The sequence below is a fragment of the Antedon bifida genome, chromosome 1, assembly GCF_963402885.1.
Source record: "Antedon bifida chromosome 1, ecAntBifi1.1, whole genome shotgun sequence".
Classification (NCBI taxonomy): domain Eukaryota; kingdom Metazoa; phylum Echinodermata; class Crinoidea; order Comatulida; family Antedonidae; genus Antedon; species Antedon bifida.
In genome coordinates this window covers 7,012,317-7,035,625 of record NC_136226.1, presented here as the reverse complement: position 1 = coordinate 7,035,625, position 23,309 = coordinate 7,012,317, and the positions used below count along the sequence as shown (strand labels likewise).

Below are 23,309 nucleotides of genomic sequence, written 5' to 3'. Positions count from 1 at the left end.
CAAAAATGCATTTAAAACTTTCAGATTTATAGTTGCAAATTGTATATACATGCATGTACATTCCAATTTGTTTTACCTGTGTATTAAGTATTTCAAAAGCAAATTATACATATTGTGATAACCAGTGAAAAAGTCTTCTGAATGTTCTGTTCCAAACTTTGAGCCAAGTATCTATAATAAAGTACCTATAGCCAAATACGAACATTCTTCTTAATACAAGCTTATAGTAGCAGGTGTTGCTATAGCCAGTGCTTCTGTTGCGACTCTGAAAGATAGAACATGGTTATATGGATAATGTGTAAAAACTTAGAGAATTAGAGAATCGTGAAGAAGTAGTGTAGAATATGTACAGTAAAACACTATGGACACCTTCGGTACACTCCAAAGTGTCCATAAGGGGTTTCCTCCAAAAAACTTTGGTAATTTGTTCATTTTCCTTGGTTTTACAGGAGAGTGTCCCTTGAATATGCAAAAGGAAGGATTCTACTGTACTCGACTCGCGTTAGTGACAGCTTCTCAAATGAGGCTGCACAGAGGTGTAGTGTAACTTCTGAGAAGTCTGCCATAAACATCTCATTCCTCCAGTACACTTAGGGGTGAGTGAAACTAATTTGCATAAGCTTAGAGATGTTTTTATCTGAATATGTACCTTTAACATACTTAAAATTATTGAATTTCAGAATCTGTATTCACAGATATGTTTTTATTCCATGTGGATTTAGAAATCAATACAATTGAAAAAAAGTGCATGATTATATAAAAGCCATGCAATTTAAAGAGATTATGAAGGCAGCTATATAGTTTGATAATTACAGAGTGATTAGATGCAGAATGTACAGTGGTTCATAAGTGCATATCATTCTATTCATAGGTAATTTCATGCCAAGATTTACCACTCATTCTAAAAAATTTAATTGTTTTGTAATTTAATTTCATGCTATAATTTATTATTCTGTCTTATAAATGTAATTGTTTCCAAAAATAAACACGTCTTGTGAATTGCTGTCCAGTTTTAGATTATAATAAAAATATTGTTGCTTTTTTATGCAAGTTCACATCAATTTCTAGGCCAAAATAAACGTTGGTTCAGACTAGAAAAGCTGAAATATTAGTTGGTGTACCATGCAAATTATAGTTAAAAAAAAAAAAACAATCCTCTAATCTGAACCAACCTTACAGAAGTTATAACCAGCCAGATATAAGATATAAACTAGAATTTAATTCGTCACTTTGACGAATTATAGGTGATCATTTTTATCATTTTACCGAAATAATTTGTTTGCACATACGTTAACATACGATCAGAAAATGTTGATGTATGCCATCCTATTATACGCTTTAGTGCTGAGTTGTGCCTATTATTATGCCATATACAATATGTACAGTATATAATGTATCTATATAAAGTGTAGCATAGGTGAAATTACGGGACACACATCATGTTCTAATTTGTTGGTATGATGGAATTATCAAAATAAACTCGAAGATGACAATTTCGAAAGATAATGAATTGAGCAAATAAATATAAGAATTGGAAGAGAATTTGGCACGTAGAAGCGCTGTGCGCGCTCTTTGAAATTTGTATAACTTTGACGAAAAAGATGAAAAAACTACTTTTTAACTTCAACTGGCCATATGTTAACGTCACAACATCCGATAGGCTTAATTTTTATATGAATTCATATCTACATTTCATCAGCTTTCATAATAAATTATAATTATCAAGGTAACCTTTAATTCTGAAGAGCTGTAGATATTCAAATTTACGGCGAAGGTGAAATTACACGACCTACGTTATTCAAGTTTTTACGCGTGATGACGTCATCAAAATAAAAATAGTGGCAGGTCACGAGAAAGTCAATTAATTGAGAAATCACATACTAAAATTTGATCGAAAATCAGGAACAAATTATTAGAGATGCGTTCTATTGAATGTGATAAAATATGACAAAAGAGAAAAAAAACTTAATTTTAAATTCAAGTGGCCATTTGATGATGTCACAACATTTTCTACGTCAAATGTGTACATGAATTCATATCTACAACTCAATGGCTTCCCGAATAAGTTAAAAAAAATGGGGGTCATCTTGCATTCTGAAGAGTTATTTTCATTTTAAAAATGCCTTATTTTTCACCATTTTCAGCACTTTGATGCAATTAATTTGCGCATTTTGTCATTTTTAACGTGCTCGTATAGCGTTATCTTAAGTCGGAATGGACTCAAAATCGGTGAATGTACTAAGAATTGTGAGTAGATTGTGATTTATACATCAAATTTTATTTTTTACGCTGTCTAAGTATCGCGTGCACAAAAACGTGTTTTTGCGCAGTAATTTTTTGAAACGCGCAAATGGCCTAATTCATGCTCTAAATTGATCAAAACTTAATTTTGAGCGTTCTAAATTTTTAACGCGCGATTTCACGTGCATGACCTTGAAACGCGCAACTTTTTATCTGCTAATATTTTTACCCTTGACCTGAAGTATACGTGTAGTGAATTTCATTAATATGTGATAATGAATTATGGAGATATGATTGATAATGTGATTTCACAAAATGGCGTATAAATGACGTCACGGATGAGTGATCACGCTGGAAAGCTTATTAGGATTAAGTTATATCATTTGAAAGATATTCTGAAATTTTGGTAATCATTGACATTAAACTTTTTGAGATATCTGTTACACAAAATAGTGTACAGAAACAATAAAAAGAAAAATAAAGATTTGATACAATAACAATAGGTGATCATTTTATTCTAAATGATCACCTAAATATATTGACATAAAAATCAACTTTTACAATCAAAGAAAACATATAATGGTGACTGTGAACGTGTAGTGTAGAATGGTTGAACCCTTTTTAAAAATGTGCCCACCGTAATAAAGAAAGCAAGGTGCTACAGATGTCATGCAAACGTACTACAAAAAATGAGAATGAAGCAGACATGAACAACAAGTAACTAGCATGTAATGGACAAATATTAGGGTTGCAGGGGTAAGACTTAAGGATTGGTTTACTCTGTTCTTGATTTATCGTGCTGCCTTATCATTCGTACTCCATACATTTTTGTGAATGATTTTTAAAAACAAAAAGCCGAGTTTGTATATACCTTGATTCACCTTCTTCACAGATGAGTTGACTTGGAGGTCTTCTGTACATAATCAGTACAATATAAGGTGACCCTAAATGAGTCTACAGTTTCATAGGAAACCAGCAACTATGTGACATCAATATTTAGAAACTATTACAACTTATATCCTTTCTGAGGTAAATGCATCCATTCTGTCTTAAATTGGACTTGATTGAACAATTTTGGTTGTTGTTTTCAAACAGGTATCATACACTTTTCACACAATTTCTGGGAGCCTTGCTTTTATTATAATTCTGTAGACAAATTATTTCAACTTGGGATAGTGTTTGCAGGTCACAACAACAATTAACTACTCAAAAGAAACGTTTGGAGACAATATAGTTTTATTTCACATTTCTTGCTTCAGTTCTCCATTCACACTAAGAACACGAAAAAGTGAAGACAAAAATTGAGATAATTCAGCAATTATACTAATATATGGCAATGAATTTAACCCTACTGAAAAAGGAAGCACAAAAGAAGAGTGCAAGTTGCTGTTTTAACTCATTAAAAAAAAACTATTACTAAATAATCTGTATTGGATAGCTTGTGCTGAATTAATATTAATACTAATACGTCGATCTTATATAGCACTTTATGCACAAAGCCTTTAAGAGCTTCACATTGTTACCCCAGTAATGTTTTTGGATCAAACACATCTGGGAACATCCCATATTAGTGTTGCAGTTATAATCAGCGCAGTTGTGTTTTTTTACCTAACCAGGTACCAATTGTACACCTGGGTAGAGAGAGGCAAACACAAGTAAAGTGTCTAAGGATACAAGCAAAGACAAGCTTTGGATTCGAACTTACGATCTCACAATCAGTAGTCCAACGTCCAACACACTGCGCCACATGCCCTTAATTAGCAATGAATGTATACTTTACTTTCTTTTAAAACCTCTAGAAAGAAATATTTTTAAAAAACCACTAGCCTATATAGTATATGTCTTTTAAAATCTCTTACTAAAAGAGTTTGCAAATCTTTAAAACCAAATTTCTCAGTATCTTTAAAGATTTAAATAATTTCACCCAATTACCAAACTAAGACTTGAAAATCATGACCAGCTTTTAGCAATCTTACAAAGATTTCAAACGTGATCCGGATTCTCGGTACGTGAACTCATAACCTAAGTATCTAAAAACTTCGCAACTGTAATTTATGAAGCAGACAGATGATTTAAAAATCTCCAGAAATCAGATAAGTTCTAATAACTTACATACGCACGGCATCTGCGTACAACATTTGCATTTACGAACGAACACAACACAATAATGCTAATAAGTGGACAGTTTTCCAAGTAATCGGAAAGATATATATTTATATTATATATATAAGTATGCATTTGGCATATTCCTACAATACTATAACATCTTTAATAAAGCACCTTGTTATACAGTATCATCCATACACAAAATTTCAACATCCTAAAAATGAATGAAATTAGGACTTGTTGCTACTAATAAGAAACAAAATCTATGGTGAGACGTACTTAATAAATTGTAGCTTATCTTGCTTGATTATTTAAGTAGCTAATTAAGAAAACTGAAAATTATTATATAACACATGGTACATTACTTTTCGTAGATTGTGATGTAAACTAAACAACACAGTTTTGCTATAGTACTTTCAATTCTACATTGGTCCAATTTCCTCAGACAATTTTGTTTCTTTATATATAAAAGCCTCTTCTAAAATCACCTGTTATCATAAAATATTTTATTTGAAGATGCCATTTGTAATTCGGAAGAAAAAAAACTGATTATGCATGTCTTTATTTTATTGCAATTTCTTTATATCCTCCATAAAAATTGACATACATTCAGTATCGTATGACCCCCTCGGTAAAATTGACATAATCAGAAAGGATAATACCGTTCTTTCAAATATAATACGCATAGAAAAAGATTTGAGTTTTACATTTCCATGACGTAAGCAATATACAAAAGCAAACAGGTTGAAATAAATTGTGTGTCTAGAAATATTATTATATACAAGAGTTGTTTTTATTTAATATTTGCAGATTTAAAATACATATAGATGATTTTACATTTTATATTTGAATGAGTGAATACATATATTTGGAAGCTTACTATACAGTAGATGCTTCAGTGAGGTAATTAACAATTCAAGTAGGGATCTTGAACACTTTTGTAATGTAATATTTTAAAAGACCCTGTTTAACATCAAATACTTTTTAAGTACAGTTTAAATCCTTAAAAATACAAGCATTTTAAACTAAAAAGTAAACATGAACTTTAAAAAAAAATGATTAAACAATATTTAACTCTATTGCTTCAAACACATATTAACTAAAAATTAAACAATTCTGAAAAGCTATGCTAAAATATACAAATTTACTATATAAGTTAGCGAAAATTATTAAATATTATTACTAAAATCAAAGGTGATTAAATTTACTTTTACTGTAACATACAGTATTTATTTTCAGCAGAAAAATGACAGGAAGAAGCCAATCCGACTAACAGATAGCTTACCACATTATTTTCTTTTCTTATTGCTTATACATACAAATAGCAAGCATATACTGGCAAACAAGCAGTCGCAGTATGCGTTGCAAATATACTATGTTAACACACACACATACATATATAATTTTAATACATTTAAACGTAAGTACTAATCCTAAAAATAATTATATAAGAGATATTTTGTATAGTTTAATATTATCTCTATATACTAGTCTATATTCCCAAAATGCTAATAACTTATAATTAGTTATAGATTGGTATTTAAAAATCAGTTTCTTAACTTTTTTTGCAGCCAATTTTACAAAAGAACATTAAGTCCCTGCCCAATAGATATAATGCAAGTTATCATTAATTATAGTAGCCATTTTCTTTTCAAAGTAAATTGTGGTTTTTCAATTTTAATAAAACCCAAAACTCTTAAAAAGGTATTAAATTATTATTTATGTCTATTAAAGCATTCTCAAATAATGTTTGTATTCACTATGTTGTAGTCTAACATCACAAAAATATCTAAATTGTGCGATAAATGACAATGATGCTAGGAACTGGTGTTTTTTCTTAGCCTACAAAAAAAAGATGTTGGCTAGTCTGGAATGGCTTTAACCAGACACTGAGCTAGAACTTAAAACAAGCCTGTTTTTGGTTACATTAAATTACTATATTTACATTTACAAGAATTCTTAAGTACATTAAGTTCAATAGAAGGCAATGAACTATACATAGATTTTTTTTTTAATGTTAAAATTTATAAAATACCATTTATCAGTAATGGCAGATTTATTTGACATCAAGTTTTTGCTACTAATCCTCATTTTAGTGTACTGCTTTTTTCTAATAACTTACTGGACTTATTTATCATTTGCATGTCTTTTACGGATCAAAATATCATCATTTAAACTTTATGCAAATAGATCTGATATAAAGACAGGTTTCTCTTAAAACTATTTCATAAATAGTTAATTTGACATTATTTCAACATAGAATATTTATTTAATCCAAATGTTACATCTATTTACCGCCACAAGTATACAGTAAGCATTAACTTAAAAATTCACAATAACCAAATTAAAATCATTTTAGTTGTACATTTAATATCTTACACTCTGGATAATCTACAAAGCGCTTTCCAAGACGACTCGAAAATTCATGAACGTGGTGTAATCCTCTCGGAAAATGTTCAATAAATTGCTGAACTTTGTCGTTTAATACGGCATGAATTTGAGCCGTCCAAGTTGGCTAAAACCTGATCGATCTTTGAAGCTGTGGTGCTTAAGGGCTCCAGTGTCCAAACCCAACAGGGGTACCGGCTTCATGAGCTCTGACAAAGGGATGACCAGGGGTGTCGGGGAGTTGGCAGTAGGAGGCGAGGACGTTATTTGGGTAGTTGGGGTTGAGGAAGAAGGCAAGGTTTCTGAGATCGAGGCTGCCTTGGCTGAGTCAAGGCTGTAAGGAAAAAAAGGGAAAGGTCATAGGTTAGAGGAATAGGGATGGAGCTTGGCTGGGCTGAATGGCAGTAAAATTGACAGACACACATCACACACACACATACGATTGAATGATACTATATCTGACAATTGTATAAAGCTTTGCAATGAACATTCTTAAAATGCATTTTAACACAACATGGAATTAGAAAGATTCAAAGGTGTAATTCACACACAGAAATATAGGCCAATGGTCTCTACAATTAAGCATTAATGACAATGAAAATATTAGAATTCTTTCCATAAATAACAAATCTAAATGTACAGTTAGTATCTATTAACAATAAAATCATATTGAATATATCCTTGGCCATAGCATCATATGGAAAGCAAACAAGATGAAATCATCTAAACATTAAAATGTTTTATTGCACATGTTAAAAGGTCTTTAATTCTCCCATAATTGTTTAAAATCTTGAGTTGTGCTATATATTAGTACCGCTATTTGAGTTTTTAAAGGAAGCTTTAATATAGAATTTACATATTCTTGGAGACTATAAGAAAATGGAATATTCCATTCCCGGTTGGAGCGGCAAGGCCATTGTGGACACTAACCTCGTATTTATCAGGTAGTGGGCTAGATGGATAGCTTCCGGCGTTCCTGTAATAGTCACTGATCTGTCAGGGTTTCCTTCTACGGAGTCTGCTATCTTGATATTAGCACCAGAGATGTGCCTAGGAAAAAAAGATGATATCGTTGATTAGTTTGAGGCATAAATGTATTTTGGTAGTTTGACTTGTTATATCATCCAAACTATTTGGTCTAGAGTTTAAGAGCTTGTCATGTGAGTGGTTCAAATTTAAACAGAGGATGTTTATGTAAAATTTGTTTATTGAACTTTTTGTTTGCAGATATATGATTGAAATAGAAATAATACACTTTACATGTTATTTGAAATAATTACATTTTTTGGAATGTATCTGGAATATTATTGAATACGATATCAACAATTATCATTACAATTTTCGTATCAGTTTCGTTCGTTCGTTTGTCATGTTAATCTGGAAACAAGCGAGTAAGATTATATTAATGTACCATTCTAAAGCTCTGTCTACACTATCAAACTAGTTTGACAAAAAAAGTGTGATGTGCTCAAATATGGAAGTGATATGGCCAGATATGGTAGTGATATGAGATCATCATGTTCATATATGGCACATCACGTTTTTTTGTCACATAAAGTTTTACATTATCTTTGTATTGTTGTCAAATGGTGAGACCATAGTGTAGAAATAGATTAATGAAATTTGTTGTGAAATTCTTATTTGAATGAAAGTGTCTCATGTCAAAAGAAATAATAATATCTAACATGAAAGTATAACTACTGTAGTAGCCCAAAGCTATAAAGTTAATATAAAGCACTGTGTGATATATAGGCAGGTAAGAATTAAGGTGTTCACTTTATACCTGATTTCATTTATTTTTGCTCCTTTGCGCCCAATAACACAGCCAATCAGCTAGAAGAATGAAGGGAAAAGTAAAGTTAATTACACAATATTTTGCAACAGTGCATTCATATCTGCCATATTTTTGCATGTACATTTACTTTTATTTAAATTTATAACATTAACATATAAGAAAAACATTTATTTATGTGAGGAGTTTTAACATCTGTATGTAAAGTTCTATATGATTTCTGTAATGAATCAATTGGGATATCTTGTTTGCAAAATGTATTTAAATCTTATGAATTATAATATAGAGATGTCTAAGCAATATTGCATGCGCCTCCAAGCCAATCAAAGTTTGAGTGCAGTGGTGGTGCATAACCACCTCTCAAAATGTAATGTGGGTCTTAAGAGCGACTACAGGCCTAATGACAATTTGATAAGATGATACTGTCTATTGTTTGAAAACTCTGGTGCCACGTCATGAGGCACCAGAGGAACATAGACCATCATCAGGATGAAAGGTCTGTCTACACTATCAATCTAGTTTGACAAAAAAAGTGTGATGTGCCCAAATATGGTAGTGATATGTTTAATATGGTAGTGATATGATGTCATCATTACCATAATATGGGCACATCACATGTTTTGTCACATAAAGTTTGATAGTGTACACAGAGCTTAAAAGAGTTGAATACTCACATTGTTTGGAATGTGTATCTCATGTGTTGTTTGGGTAGCTTGGTTGTTATTTGGCTGTGTTAGTCCACCTATGTGCGACATGACACCTAAGGATGATAAACCAGAATAGTACAAAATTACATTTTATACATTCTCTTTACATAATAAATAACAATTAAAATATATGATTATTTACAAAATAATTAGCATAATTGTTGTTATGTACTTCCATACTTAAGTGCACATTCAATAATAATAATATAAAATGTGTTTTATAACCACATGCCAAAATGCAAGTAAATGAAACTTAAAATGTCTTTGTGAATTAAATCATAAACAAATTATAATTATAAAATGGTAAAATATTAATTTATGATAATGATCATGCAAGTGTATACTAATTTAACATTCATGTTCCAAATGCATTTGGAAGAAAATATTATTTTTCCAACAAAAACATCATTATGTTCTTCTTCATTCTAATATTACATTTTTTAAAGAGCACTCTTTAAGATTAATGCTCAGCACAACAATGATGTATCTAACATGAAAGCTCCTAATTCCTCATATATTTGTTACGCAATTGCAAAATTTATTTAATTATCCAGGCATTTAGCAGATGTACTGTGTTATAACATTGAAAGCAAAAGTATATATATATATCGTAAAACCATTGATTTATTTTATTAAATTATTTGTAAAACATTGGAAGGGTATTTTACAATTGAAAAAATCATTTAAACTTATATTAACCACAAGATTTAACACTTTTTAAAAGTTAATTGGAGAAGATGAAACAAGACTATTTTCTTGACCAAGAAAGTAAATCTTGAAGAAAATTACTTAAAATCCAAAAGTTGTTATAAATCAAACAAGAAAAATGACTGCTTTTTAGATTTTGCAAATTTAGATGATTTTGTTTATGTGCTTTTTGGGATGAACGTCTATTTAACAGATTAAATAGTTGTTATCAAAGGTTTTACGGTATAAAATGGTACAGAAACAAGCAGGCTTAGAGGATGCACAGGTTTAAAAAAAAACGCCTTGGTCATATGTTACAAGCAAGGGTTAGATGGTGGGATAGACACGTACCTTGAGGGTAAGGAGGCTGTCCAGAAAGGGCAAAGGGTACCGGGGACGGCTGGAGAGCGAGTTGTTGAACCTTGCTCAACTGAAATGAACACACAAACTGGGGATAAAGGTTACGATGTGGAAAGTCCGTCAGCCTGGTGGCCGACGGAGGCACTTTATAGCCAGCTGGTTGACATGCAAATGATAGCTGGTCTCAGAGCTCAGGGTGCCAGCCATACAAAATATCATTTTGAGGTCAAACCTCTTATTACGAGAGTGTTTCTCCATTTTAAAGGAGAGTAATAAATACTATTATATTATTAAATAAATATTATTATTTCAAACTTATAAAATTGTAAATTATAATTTTCTATTAACCTTTATAGATATTCCAAACATACAAATAATTTTAAATTGATAAATTTTGATTGGTTTAGATAAAATGTTTTGGAAATATCTCTGGCACAACTGAACTCTGAGGGAGATATTCTTTAATGTCATAATGTACATAATCAAAAGGGGTTTAAGTATTGTAAAGATTCTATTGGTCCATATCTAAACCCTAGTAGAGAAAAGTAAGCATATGATAATGTTGATTTCAACAATGGACCAACACAAAAAATCATGTACTGGATGTTATCATTACAACAATAGGATAAATAATTATTCTCCTAATAATTTAAAACTCATTAATGATGTTTCAGTTACTAAATTAACAGTAATTCAAAAATAAAATACGGCTTGAAGATCATTTAATTTTTCAATTCATAAAAGTATGTCATATAGTTTAGGTCATATATTTATTTTTTTTTTATTTAAAACAAAATATGTTTATATCAAATATATCAATCGCAGACTAGTCTACCTAGAATTAAATAGAATATTAGAATATTTAAAAATAGATCTAATCATCTTTGCAATAATCTTATTATAAAATGATTATAAGTTATTCCTTTTGATAGCAAATAATCTTCTTATAATCCATGTTTACTATAGAGGTGGATTGAAAGAGATGAATCTAAATTGGAAGGAAAGGAAAGGGATTAAACTTACGTCAGGTTGTGGAATGGCATAGTTACCATGTACCGCATAGGCCTATAACGAGAATAAATAATTATTTTATATATAAATACATTGCTTTAGTTATATAATCAATAAAATATAGCAGTAATTTAACCTTATACCTATATATCAATTAATGGTCTTCTAAGTGCCTGTTTATACTACAGATGATAATGATGGAAATAGATAAATATTTTCCATTTAGTAAACCAAAGAAATTAACAAATTGTTTATCCTATAACTATAGGATAATCATTTATACTGTCTTCGATTAGAATAATATTATCAATAATAAATTCATCGGATACAACAATTTTATTATTATTATTTATCCTTTTTTAAGCACCTCTTTTATTAAATTTCATCACTTACCTGGCCTCCTGAGAAAACAATCGGACCCGTTGCTTTGGGCCTATATGGAATAGTTGCTCCTTTTGGAGGACACTGCAAAACAAAAAAAATTTAATGTTTGTTAAAAAATCTATTTTATTTCTGTATTTAATTAAGTAAATTTCTATACTGAAAGTTTGCACCCAATTTTCCTATTACATGAACACAGCACATAGTTTCCTTACTGACCCAAATTAAGTTGGCCTTATTGCTATAAACAGCTGACATTACACTATCTTACACGTTCATCTTCATTCATTAACGACTTTCATTAACATGAGTCTTTAGACACCCTAACCTGAGCTATATTGAGTTTATAGGTCAAGCAATTGTTGGGCGCAGAGCTGTTTTCAGGTCTGGTTGAATGTTTTCACCTGCCTGTGTTATTGAAGACCATTTTATCAACATGTTTTGATTACCAGCATGACGTGGGCCTACAGCAAGCTAAAACGGAGCATTCAATTCAGGTCAACGCACTATATATTGCACATGAATATCTGAACTGATGCTTTGTACAGTTTAGATTTCTGGTTCAGTTATATTCACTGATACTGTTTGTACAGGTATGCTTGAAATAGCTTCAAACAGAAACAAATGTATGTTCAGTGCATTATAAATGTTAATGTTTCCCTTCCAAGTCATAGATGAAGGAAGAGGAAAAAGATAGTCTAAATACATTGCTAGGTTCACGTTAACCCCCCACCCTCTGCCCCATATTTCAAAATCCTAAATCCATCACTACAAGTAAAATATGGAAATTTACAACAATTTGGAATTGCTCACTGATACAATAAAGACTTTTTTTTCTGCTTTTAACGATTATCTGAACAAGAAAATTTAGCAGCTGTTAAAGTATTGTAAGTGTTAAATTCAGAAAAATGGAAATGATTGGTCTTTAAAATAAGATCAAATTTTAAATACTTTTATAAAACAATACAACAAAATGGCGAAAAACATGCCACTTGTATTATCAATTATGATTAGAAATAATCTTATTTTCAATTTTACACTTGGCCTGCTGAATCTCGCATGACAACAATTTAACTACATTAAATTAATTATAACAGAATAATTATGTAATTCTGAAAAGTCAATGGCCATATGCACTAGACATGACCTAACGCGATGCAGTAAGCCAGTCAACCAACACCTCATACATGCTGGTAATAACATGGGGTTAACACATCTATCTATTAATGTATATCTTACCACGCAAATGTCAAAATGCTTGAAGGTAAAAATAAGTCATTGCTACGTGAACTTGACAGAAAAGGTATTTACTAATGAGTATTATACATAGCCAGCACTACTCCCCTTAATTAACATATGTATTTACAAGGATCTAAACATATATTTTTAATATTTTAAGGTTTTTGATCACTATGAAGTTCTATGATTTGGAATGATTTATAATGCATGTGATATTTGGAAGCCATTGGTGGTGTTTTATCTTGCACTATTGTATATTGTCTCCCAGGCCAGACCTTCAGATTAGGTATACAACCATCTATCATGATTTATGTTCTCTTGTTTTACAGGTTTATAAACTAGTCATGTAGTTGACCACCAGTTAACCTTGCCGAGGAATAAAGAAATTGAAACAGTTGAATCTGTTTAAGATATTCCTATGCACGAAGATTTTTTTGAAGAACGTGTAATAGCTGAAATGAATACAATATTGTACAACCTTGGTTTTTATGATTGTAATGTCATACTCATTATCATCTACAAACAGTAGCAATATCATAAATCCATTTTGACCTGACATAAATTAATAAAGTGAATATCTTCATATTATGCAACCCTAGTGAAATTGGAAATTGAAAGGAAAATAGCGAGGAAGCAAATTTGGTAGAGGGGAGAGCATTTCTAATGTTATCTGTTTATTTATCTTACTACATTTTTTTTCTAGTAGGTAGTACTTAAAATTGCTGGATTACTCATAGTTTATGATTAAACAAACTGTAGTGTTTACTTTGATTCGGGGGATTGTAAAGAGAGATAAGAAACACGCCACTTGTTAACGATTCAACTACTTATTAAGTACTCCGTAACTAAATCATTTTTCAATTCTATACTAATTATTTCTAGTTGTGACTTTGATTTTGGGACAGTCAAAATGCTGGCGATGGAGCAGTGAAATTGGTTCCTTTGCGTCTCATATTCAATTTGCTTTTTTTGTGTAAACCGAGTAGGAACATATAAAGACAAACATTTAAAAAATTATTATTATTATTATAATATAACAGAAAAGTGATATAATTTTGTCAAGTATTAAATTAATATTCAATAGACTACTATCTTTAAATTCTTTTAAATTACAGACATTTTCATATATACCATTTTTATGCAAAGAAAATTAAAATGTTCTGCTGTGTGTATGTACTCGTTAGAATTAATGTTATGAATAACAGAAAGAAATGCACCAATAATGAGGTATATCAAAAACTAGAACAGGTGTATGCAAATTTGATATACATAATGAACATTAATATACTGTAGCTCCCTCTATTGATAAGATAGATTTAAACAATACAGTGTTGGGACACTGTGTAGCATCATAGTTACAATGGTTCTGTATGGCATACTGTATCTCACAATAGACATAGTCCCATAAATTGATCGTGGATTCAAACCTGCCACCTCTCGCTGACAAGCCAAGCGTAATAACCATTATACAACTGAGTCTTCCCTCTATTGATATCAATACTAATAACTCTTTTAACATAGGCATACTGACCAAAAATACTTGTTTATCAAAGTGTCTACTTATAGGAAGATCTGTATTTTTGTCCAATCAGAATTAAAACCTTACTATACAGCATTATTAAATGTTGAAATGGCATAATTCATTAAGAAAAGAACTTGCAGCTATTTCTACCACTAAGAATTATATTAATACGTAAAATAACTGCAGGCTGTAGTTTACCTAAGAAAATAGTTTCAAGGGGTTATGTACTATTAATGCACTAGCATGGATCCTAGCGTATTAATTATATAAAGTACGCTGACTTCGCTAAATCATTATTTTAATTAACACAGATAAATATATATATGTGTATAGTTTTAACTGATTGTTGTACACAGGTAATTAGGACATACAAGATAATTCATGTTAGTTATCTATTAAGTGGAACAGGTAGGTTGTATATCGTATACAGTGTCATGTGCCACAGAGCAGACCTATTTATAGTAGAATTCAGATTCCATTTACACTTTTGATTGGGTTCTGTACTGCTCCTGAATCGAGTCCAGATTCGAGTTCAGATTCGAGTCCAGGTTTAATTGTTTGGGTATGATCCAGTATGTTTACACTTGCCTTTTAAACGACGGCCCCCGATATCCATTTACTTCATTTCTCAAGCCAATGGTCACGGTTCACTACATAAGCTGACCCAAACGTTAAAGCCGCTCCTGAACCTACCACGAAGAGCCAGCTTAAATTTGTGGAGTATTTACACTTAGACCTACTGTGCCCATTACATAAGGCCAGCTGTTGGTTAGCCCCAAATCTTAAGTGTAAAAGGGTCTAAGTTTTAATTCTGGGACAGAAAAAATGTAATTGTTCTGATTACGAATACACCATGGCATATTATTTCTGACTTGTTACTTTCATGTTTTCATCAAAGAAGTCTTCTACCTTCTTTCACTATACATTACTGAAAATCAACATTGACACTTTATTAAGGGTGTATTAGGAGAGAGTACTATACCTCAAGCATCACACAACAAATGTGGTAGACAGACTGCGTAATTGCATCCGGCGTTCCTGATATTGTAACTGCCCTCTCTGTCGAGTTTGGTAGCATGTCTGTTGCAACTTGGATTGAAGCTCCAGTTGTCTGAAAGAAATCAATAACAATCATTTAGCATTATGAGTAAATTGCATTATCGCAAACACCTTCTTTGAGTTCATTAGAAATTGGTGCACATTAGAAAATGAAAAATGAGTAACTACAGAATATGTAATGTTCATGCTATTGACCACTGCTTGTGATAAAAGTTAATGCGTATCTGTTAGTGTACAAAATATTGTTTTCGCACTTTATTTCTGAACATACCTTTTGGGCACATAGTTTTTAAAAACTGAGCATTATAGTATGAATGTTATCTGTTATACATCTACAGTAATTAAATATAAATAGAGAAAACAGTAATATTTATCTGGCTGTTTATGCCACCACCTACAATATACCAAAAATAAGCATTTATAATTTTAGCATAGACTATTTTAAAATTGTTTGCGACATTTAGAACTGTTACTCAGTCATGCTTTGAAATCCTCCACAGCCGGCTTATATGATGCTTTTGTTGATAAACAGTTTATAGTTTTAAACAACAACTCATAATCTTTCTAATTGCTTTCTATTTCTTTCCAGTTGCCGTTGTTGTACTAAGTGAAAGCTGCAAATTACTGAACCTAATGAGGCGGCAAGCTTGGATCGTAAAGATGGATAATATAAGTCGGCTGATAACACGTTCGTGGCCAGCCACATTCTTTACCGTACACCAAGAGGGCGCTAATGAGTTAATTAATTCTCCGTATTTTATCACTAATACATTGATTGAACAATAACCCAATGCTGTTTCGTGTCACAAAACATACAACTCTTTTTATCTTGAATGACATTGACGGTTGTAATATTGTCCGCTTTGCCGCTTTATTCATTTGACAGATATTTCAATTTTATAATGTTGATTATGGAATTGGCATCTTCTCATGCTCAATATTTTAGTGATTATTTTTTTACAAATATCTGTTTAAAATTCACTTTCATGTAAACTTAAAAAAAAAACTCAAGTTAGATTGTTAATCTAATGTTCTTTCTTTTGTTTGTAATATGTATCATATGGACAGTTTGTCTGAAATATTTAACAATTTTTAAAAAAGTTGAAGTTATTAAATTATAGAGCAAATCTCTGTATGTTCTCAACATTCATTATTATTTTAAAAAAATTGTGTATTCACACTCAATTTGGTCAAAATAATAGTTAATACATTCAATCCATTTACGCATGTCACACTTTATTGGCAAAGTAACAGTATAGTTTATCCATGTTTATCAACAAACTGTAAATAACCTTGTCTCTTTATGTTTCAATTTCAAAGATGAACAATTTCTAAAATTAACAATAAGATAAAAGCGTTGAATAAACATTTAACAGAATCGAATGTAATGTACAGATAAAGATTGCACTTTCTGATAATGTTATGGGGTAAATGCCTCATTATCTTGTATCAAGCAGTGTTTCTGTGCCACTATAAAACTTACAAACGAAAGGAGAATAAAACTACACTACCAAATTCATTATCATTCATGATTATTTACATACTATTATGTACAGTTGTATTGTCCCCTGGCAAAAGGTTGTTAATTAAAAGTCTGCCCTTCATGACATTTTTTATCGCTTTTCTTGATTCCTTGCCTTTTTGATGTGTGTTTGCAATGTTTTACTTTTTAATGAATTTTGTATTGAAAGTTTTATTGTATTTCAACTTCAAAGTTGTAATAAAGTTTATTGATTGATTTATTAATTGATTGTTTCAAATTGTGTTATTAATCCACCTCAACCAAGCAATAATCTTACCTCTACGCCTCAATAATTTCCAAATACGTTAAAGCCCTCCTTCTTTTTTTAATAAACTTTTAACAAAATTAAGAGAGCATGAAAAAGGGTTTATTTGAAGTTTAATCTCAGGGAACCATGTAAGCTTAATGAAATATGACTCAAGAATTTAATTAAGAAAGACTGACATTCCATAGTTGCCTGGTAACACGATGCTGGTTCTAATTAGTATAGTAAAGCTGTGGATTATCTCACTGTGGATTTTGAAATTTATTTATAATTAATTGATGAAGTAATGAAGCTTAATTACGGATAATATTTAATATCAATCTGAAACAATTGCAAAGATAGCTCAGTAAGCAGTAGCTTTATTAATTATTTAAACATAAATTTTCCCATGAAATACTTTGATTTGATACTTTGAACTGCAGCAATCCGACGGAAATGAAATGGCTTAAAAAACAATAACAAAGAAGCTGTAGTATGAACAACTAAATCTATGTTCAAGATGAAATAAGTTAAAAGATAATTTTTTTTTTTATTTCATACGTATCCAACAGTGAGCAACTCACCATTTACAGGATGGAACAACTATTTTATAATCTATCACTCTTAAAACTAAGTCTCTTCTAAAGAGTCATGAGTTACATCCCTGGCACTAGGTCAGTATTTAACCATGGACCTTGGTATTGGAAGACAAACATGTGTTAGCTAACTGTGATTTTGGGAACACCATTTTTAAAATGGTTATTAATGCTCCACTCTCTGCTGTAAAAATGGAGTCATTAATTAATACACTATTAGGTTTTTCTTATAGCAGAATCAGGTACTAAATGTCACTAAAGATATCTGTCCCAGTTTAGATGCACCTAAAAACTTTTAAGATTAGGATCACGATAATTAATCACTAAGCAATTGATCGACATGATAAAATACGTCCTACAGCTAATGTCTTCCCTCACAATCTTGTGTGGAATCTCCATCGGAGTTAAAGTAAACTTATTAGTTTCACACATTAACTTAAGAGCACCCTTCCACCGGCCGCAGCTGGTCTCGATCCTGAGCCAAACCATCTTTAGTTGTCAGACAAGACAAAGACTCCAACTGATTGGCTGATCAATAGCAGGATGAGCACATTCCTAAGCTAATTAAGAAATGCTGTGATTGGTCCCTGTTATTGTGATGATGGACAAGATGAAAGTAGCAAGGTGTTCGAAACACAGTCAACTCATTCTGTACCATTCATTATCTGTACTTTATTACTGTTGTGATACATATGTGATACTGTATCATAGAATTTGCCTATAATGCTGTAATAATTTAATAATTAAATAATATAGATACAGTCCAAGAATCAGCTAAAATTATTCTAGGTATGTTTTTGGAAACTAACTATAGTGAATAGTTAAATATTTTTGAGACAATTAAATTCATGTTGGGATTCATTTTATACCACAAATTCAGTAAAACCGCTCAGGAGCAACCATATTATCGAAATCTTTAATACCTCATTACTGATGACAAATCAAATATGTTTAACCATTATGCATTTTAGTAATGCAGTAAATTGATAATTGAATGCGTTTTATTATCACATACAAGCACACGCAACTCATTAAACAATATGCCAAATGCAATTTAATTATTTTGCAAAGAAATGTTTAATAGATTTTTTACAAACTGATTCCATTAAGAATTAATATAAATATAATATGTATTACTATTTAGGTATTGTGTTATAATATTCATAATTACTTTTAATTAATTTATTATTTTTCTATTATATTCAAATTTCTACCAAATACAAAATGAACTCGTATATTAGTGTAAAAGCAAATACCAAATATGTGTATGTTTTTGAAAGAAATTTTTAGTAGATTTATTATGAAATTATACCGTTCAGTTTGTTTTGCCTATAATACCTATGCTAGTAATCGGTCAACCCTAAACAACAGAACAAAAAAACTTAATTACGATTTATAATTACAATATCTACAAGAAATTGACTAATTACTGCAAACATTTTTAAATTGAAATGATTGAGAAAATAAGTGTGAAATAAATAAATTTATTTATTATTTAATTTTAGTAAATAACTGTATAGAATAAATTTGTAAACATTCATTAAAAAAAATCATTTATTATCTTAAATCTATAACTAATTTAGTACAAAAAATTTGTAAACATTCATTAAAAAAAATTTAAACTTTTAAAATTTGAATCAAATATAAAAGAAGCATTGATTTATATCAGATTTGTCATTCCAAAATAAATACAGTCATAAATACATCAGTTGTATTCAAAGATGGTTTGTTTTCATTATATGTCGTCTGAATTATCTTTATCGTATAGTTTTCTTAGCCGCCATTTTGAAGAATTAACTTGCTACGTGTGCGAGATTGCATGGATAAAGAAACATTGTAATTTATCACTCTTCTTCACCAACGACCTAAGTATCTGTCGTACCAGACTTCCATCCTATTCTCTTGAGTTTAAATACAAACGAGCGTAGCGAAAACTTGAAACATACATAATTATGGAAATCATGCACGGCATAGTTGTTTGTTTTGCCGAGTGCAGTGATGTTTGATTGTGCTAAATTGATAACATTACAAATGACATTTTCGTACATATTGTTTGAAATAAATTACAAAAAATTGCTGGATTTATGAATAAAATAAACAAATTTGATGTTAGAAATAAAAACTCTATCCTATAATAATAAAACGCAACTGCTACTATAAAGATCAGACAATTAAAACCACTAATATTGCCGGTAAAACCAAAAAGAGAAAAACCAGACTCTGGTGGGATTAAGGTTTAGGCCTATATTACTTTAAAACACTATACATGATTCTCAACACATAAGCATTAAATGCTGTATTTACTATTAATAGTATCTATCGGCGATGAGGTGTACAGTACATAAACAAGCTTTTTTACTTTATTATTTTTACAATACTAATTGAGCCATAATCCTCAATAAATTAAGTGATAATCTACAAGACGTAACAGAAACATTATTTTTGCGGACTTCATGCCTACTTGAACAACTCTTTAATATTGCTATTTACTGGACTGAAGCAGTTAATATCCAAGATATATTAACCGTCTAGACTGAATGAAAAAAGTAAATATTTGTTATTGTATCTTAATCTGGACGTTATACAGTCACGATATTGCTCAGTTACTATGTAAATATTACAGATAAATTACATCACATATGAAGCTTGGAACTCTTTCATTTGGTACTAATATCTTAAATAAAGAATTCAGACAAATAGTGAACAATATAATCTGGCAGGTGTTGGAATGTATCTAATTATATGATGGTCGTCATTTTTTTACTACATTACAATAAAGAAAATTTAATATATTACCACTATTGAAAGAGAGAAAATGCTATTTTTACAGAATTTGTCAATAAAGTATGCATATAATTATGTTATTATTCCCACATTGAACCATGTGGCTTGAAAGTGAATTGAAATAATCTGAAATTGTTTTATTTATGAGTTAATTTTATCTTAACAAGTTTCAGTTATATTTATGTTACTGAAGATCCTAGTACAGAAACAACATCATCAAGGAATTTTTCCCATATTTCCACAGCAGTGCCGGATGAGAGTAGTTTTCAACACCAGCAAGCAAAAACAAAATAAATATTCTCAACATAGGAGAGAGGTAGCGAATTTCTGTCTAAACAGTTTGTATGTACCTGGTGATTTTTACTAGGTTACAAAGCAGCTGTTGAACACCAAATTAGAAAATCTAGTTCTATTGGATCAGAAAGAGTCATCTGGGGCTTAATATCGTATATACTGTAATAATGCTGAACAAATGAAAAGAAAGCCATTACAAGTCAGAATCCAATCGGTTTTATGGTGATCAACACACGCAGGTAGAAATTAGAAGAGTATAAAGTTAGACGATGTTTTTGTAACAAGACCTTAACTGCCAAAGAAAAAAGAAGAAACCTGCAGTGATTCAGATTCATTTGAAAACAAACAATCTACTGAAAAATATAGTATGGTTTACTAGAAAATGTCTGTGGAATTTGTATCATTTGATGTGTTATTGTATAATTATGGATCTTTTTTGTATATATAATGTAAACTACAGTATTTAATTTTGTTTGTAAGGGTCGAACCCTTCTGTTGTGATAGAGTTCCTCCATTTTTGGAGAAAACCAATAAATATTATTACTGTACTATTATGTTATAATTATAAATAATAGTTTAATATGGATTTTAAATCATGGTAAAATGACAGGGCCACAATATAAACCTTGAAAATAAGAGGTAATACTCTACAGATAATTCTAAAAGCCTTTACATTGTAGACATTTTAAAAAGTGCAATTCCTTTACACTACAGATTTCCACCAAAAACGATGCTATTCCCATGGTAGACACATGCGTGACAGTTGGTGCTTTTAGCTGCAAAATGTCTCATTCAAGTGAAAAAAGTAAAGTGTCTTACTCGAGGCAAATGACAGAAGAAGTACTAAAGTAACTTGTACTATTGATGGAGGTCTATTAAATTAGCAACATATACACTGTATAGTAAGGGATTGGCTGCCTTGAAATCTTCCACAAAGAAACATGGAGGTATAATTTCATACCTCCATGAAAGAAACATGAATGGAGATAATACCAGAGTCCTTAATATGCTTTTTGTTACACAAAAAAGTACCAATATTTTAAACCAAGGAATAGAAAAGTCTGTTGCGACTATTTTAATTAATGGATATTAAGAAAAAATTAATAAAAAAATTAACATATACTTCACTTGAGACAATTAAATGGTACATAGTGTATATTTTATAATATTTCATTATTTCTAAGGTAGGGCCTACAAATATTACTTACATAAATTGTTATAGTAGTTTTAAAGACAAATTACATCTTACTTCATATCACCTGATAGCCATTGGAAATTATTTTGTAAAAATAATTATTTCTTGCAGATGTTTGTTTCGTAAATGTTCAAAAGGCCATTAATGTATAAGCATCTCAAAGAAACTTCTTTTTTTTTTAAACCCTTCTTAGAAAATGATAACTGAGAATTTCTGAAGATTTTTTTATAGAAAAGTTATTGACATGTATAACCTTTCATCAAGTCAATCTCAGATAGGTTTTGATAGGCAACTGAAAAGAAATTTCAAAAGCATTACAAAAATGACATCAGGTTTCTTTGACAAATATCTTTGTACAAGTATTTTGTAGCGATATTAAAAGTCTTCTTTAAAATTTGTGTTACATTGTATATGGTACATTAAAATATATAGTAATGTTAGTGTATATCACAAACAAATTTACTAGTAGGCCTAAGTCAAAATATTATTTTGTAATTTGTAATTATTAATCATAACACCATTTCAAGTAAACTATTCCAAATATGTAAGTAATTACCAGACATAGAAAAGCTTTATAGATCAAAGGATTAAAGGTTTGTCGTGTTAGTAGGCAGATGTGTAGCGCTACTTTATCTCTAGGCAGGATCAGAATGTACGTTGCCAGGCTAAAAGAAATCACTGCCGAGTTAATTCAAATTTCTAATTGAGTTGTCTTTTCGGCTCCTATCAACAAATCTGTCGTAGATCTATCGTAATGGCCCATTAAGCAACAAACCAGAGGTGTGATAGATTATTTTCATTTGGGCAAACATGCCACAGATGAGAAATCACTCTTAATATACAACTACACCTACCGTCAATCTAAAGAAACAAAAATATCATTGAGATTTTTTGGCGAATACTATCGTCATTTTAATACCGATTTACTGTTTATATACCCTTTGGATGCTTTAATTAGATTAAATTGAAATAAGGGTGATTTTGACAAAGTCGTTTACATTGAGAATTTATTAGGTGTTGATGTATCGGCACGAAATAATATGGATCAATCTTAATCAACATTAAAATCTCAGAGAACAGTGATTTCCGAAAGGTCAAGAAATTGATTGTAAGAACGTCAAAATTAATGAACAGATGCTAATAGATGATGGCATAATATTGTGGAGCTTAAATTCCTGGGG

The 23,309-nt window shown here is 30.5% G+C and overlaps 1 protein-coding gene across 3 annotated transcripts in view; it reads right to left on the bottom strand.

Annotated features, from left to right (window-relative positions):
- The window catches only part of LOC144839936 (poly(rC)-binding protein 3-like), an 81,321-nt gene that overhangs the window by 90 nt on the left and 57,922 nt on the right, over positions 1–23,309 (bottom strand). For 2 of the 3 annotated variants that reach the window (XM_078695525.1, XM_078695529.1), the window contains 8 exons: positions 15,417–15,545; positions 11,686–11,757; positions 11,305–11,346; positions 10,273–10,351; positions 9,202–9,287; positions 8,519–8,568; positions 7,666–7,785; positions 4,439–7,069 (listed from right to left, as the gene is read on the bottom strand). In XM_078695525.1, coding sequence (XP_078551651.1) covers positions 6,829–7,069; positions 7,666–7,785; positions 8,519–8,568; positions 9,202–9,287; positions 10,273–10,351; positions 11,305–11,346; positions 11,686–11,757; positions 15,417–15,545 — 819 coding nt within the window. In that variant the 3' untranslated portion in view covers positions 4,439–6,828. Of the gene's footprint in view, positions 1–18; positions 266–4,438; positions 7,070–7,665; positions 7,786–8,518; positions 8,569–9,201; positions 9,288–10,272; positions 10,352–11,304; positions 11,347–11,685; positions 11,758–15,416; positions 15,546–23,309 lie in introns of those variants that run through there. The other variant, XR_013611817.1, reaches the window with a different exon arrangement.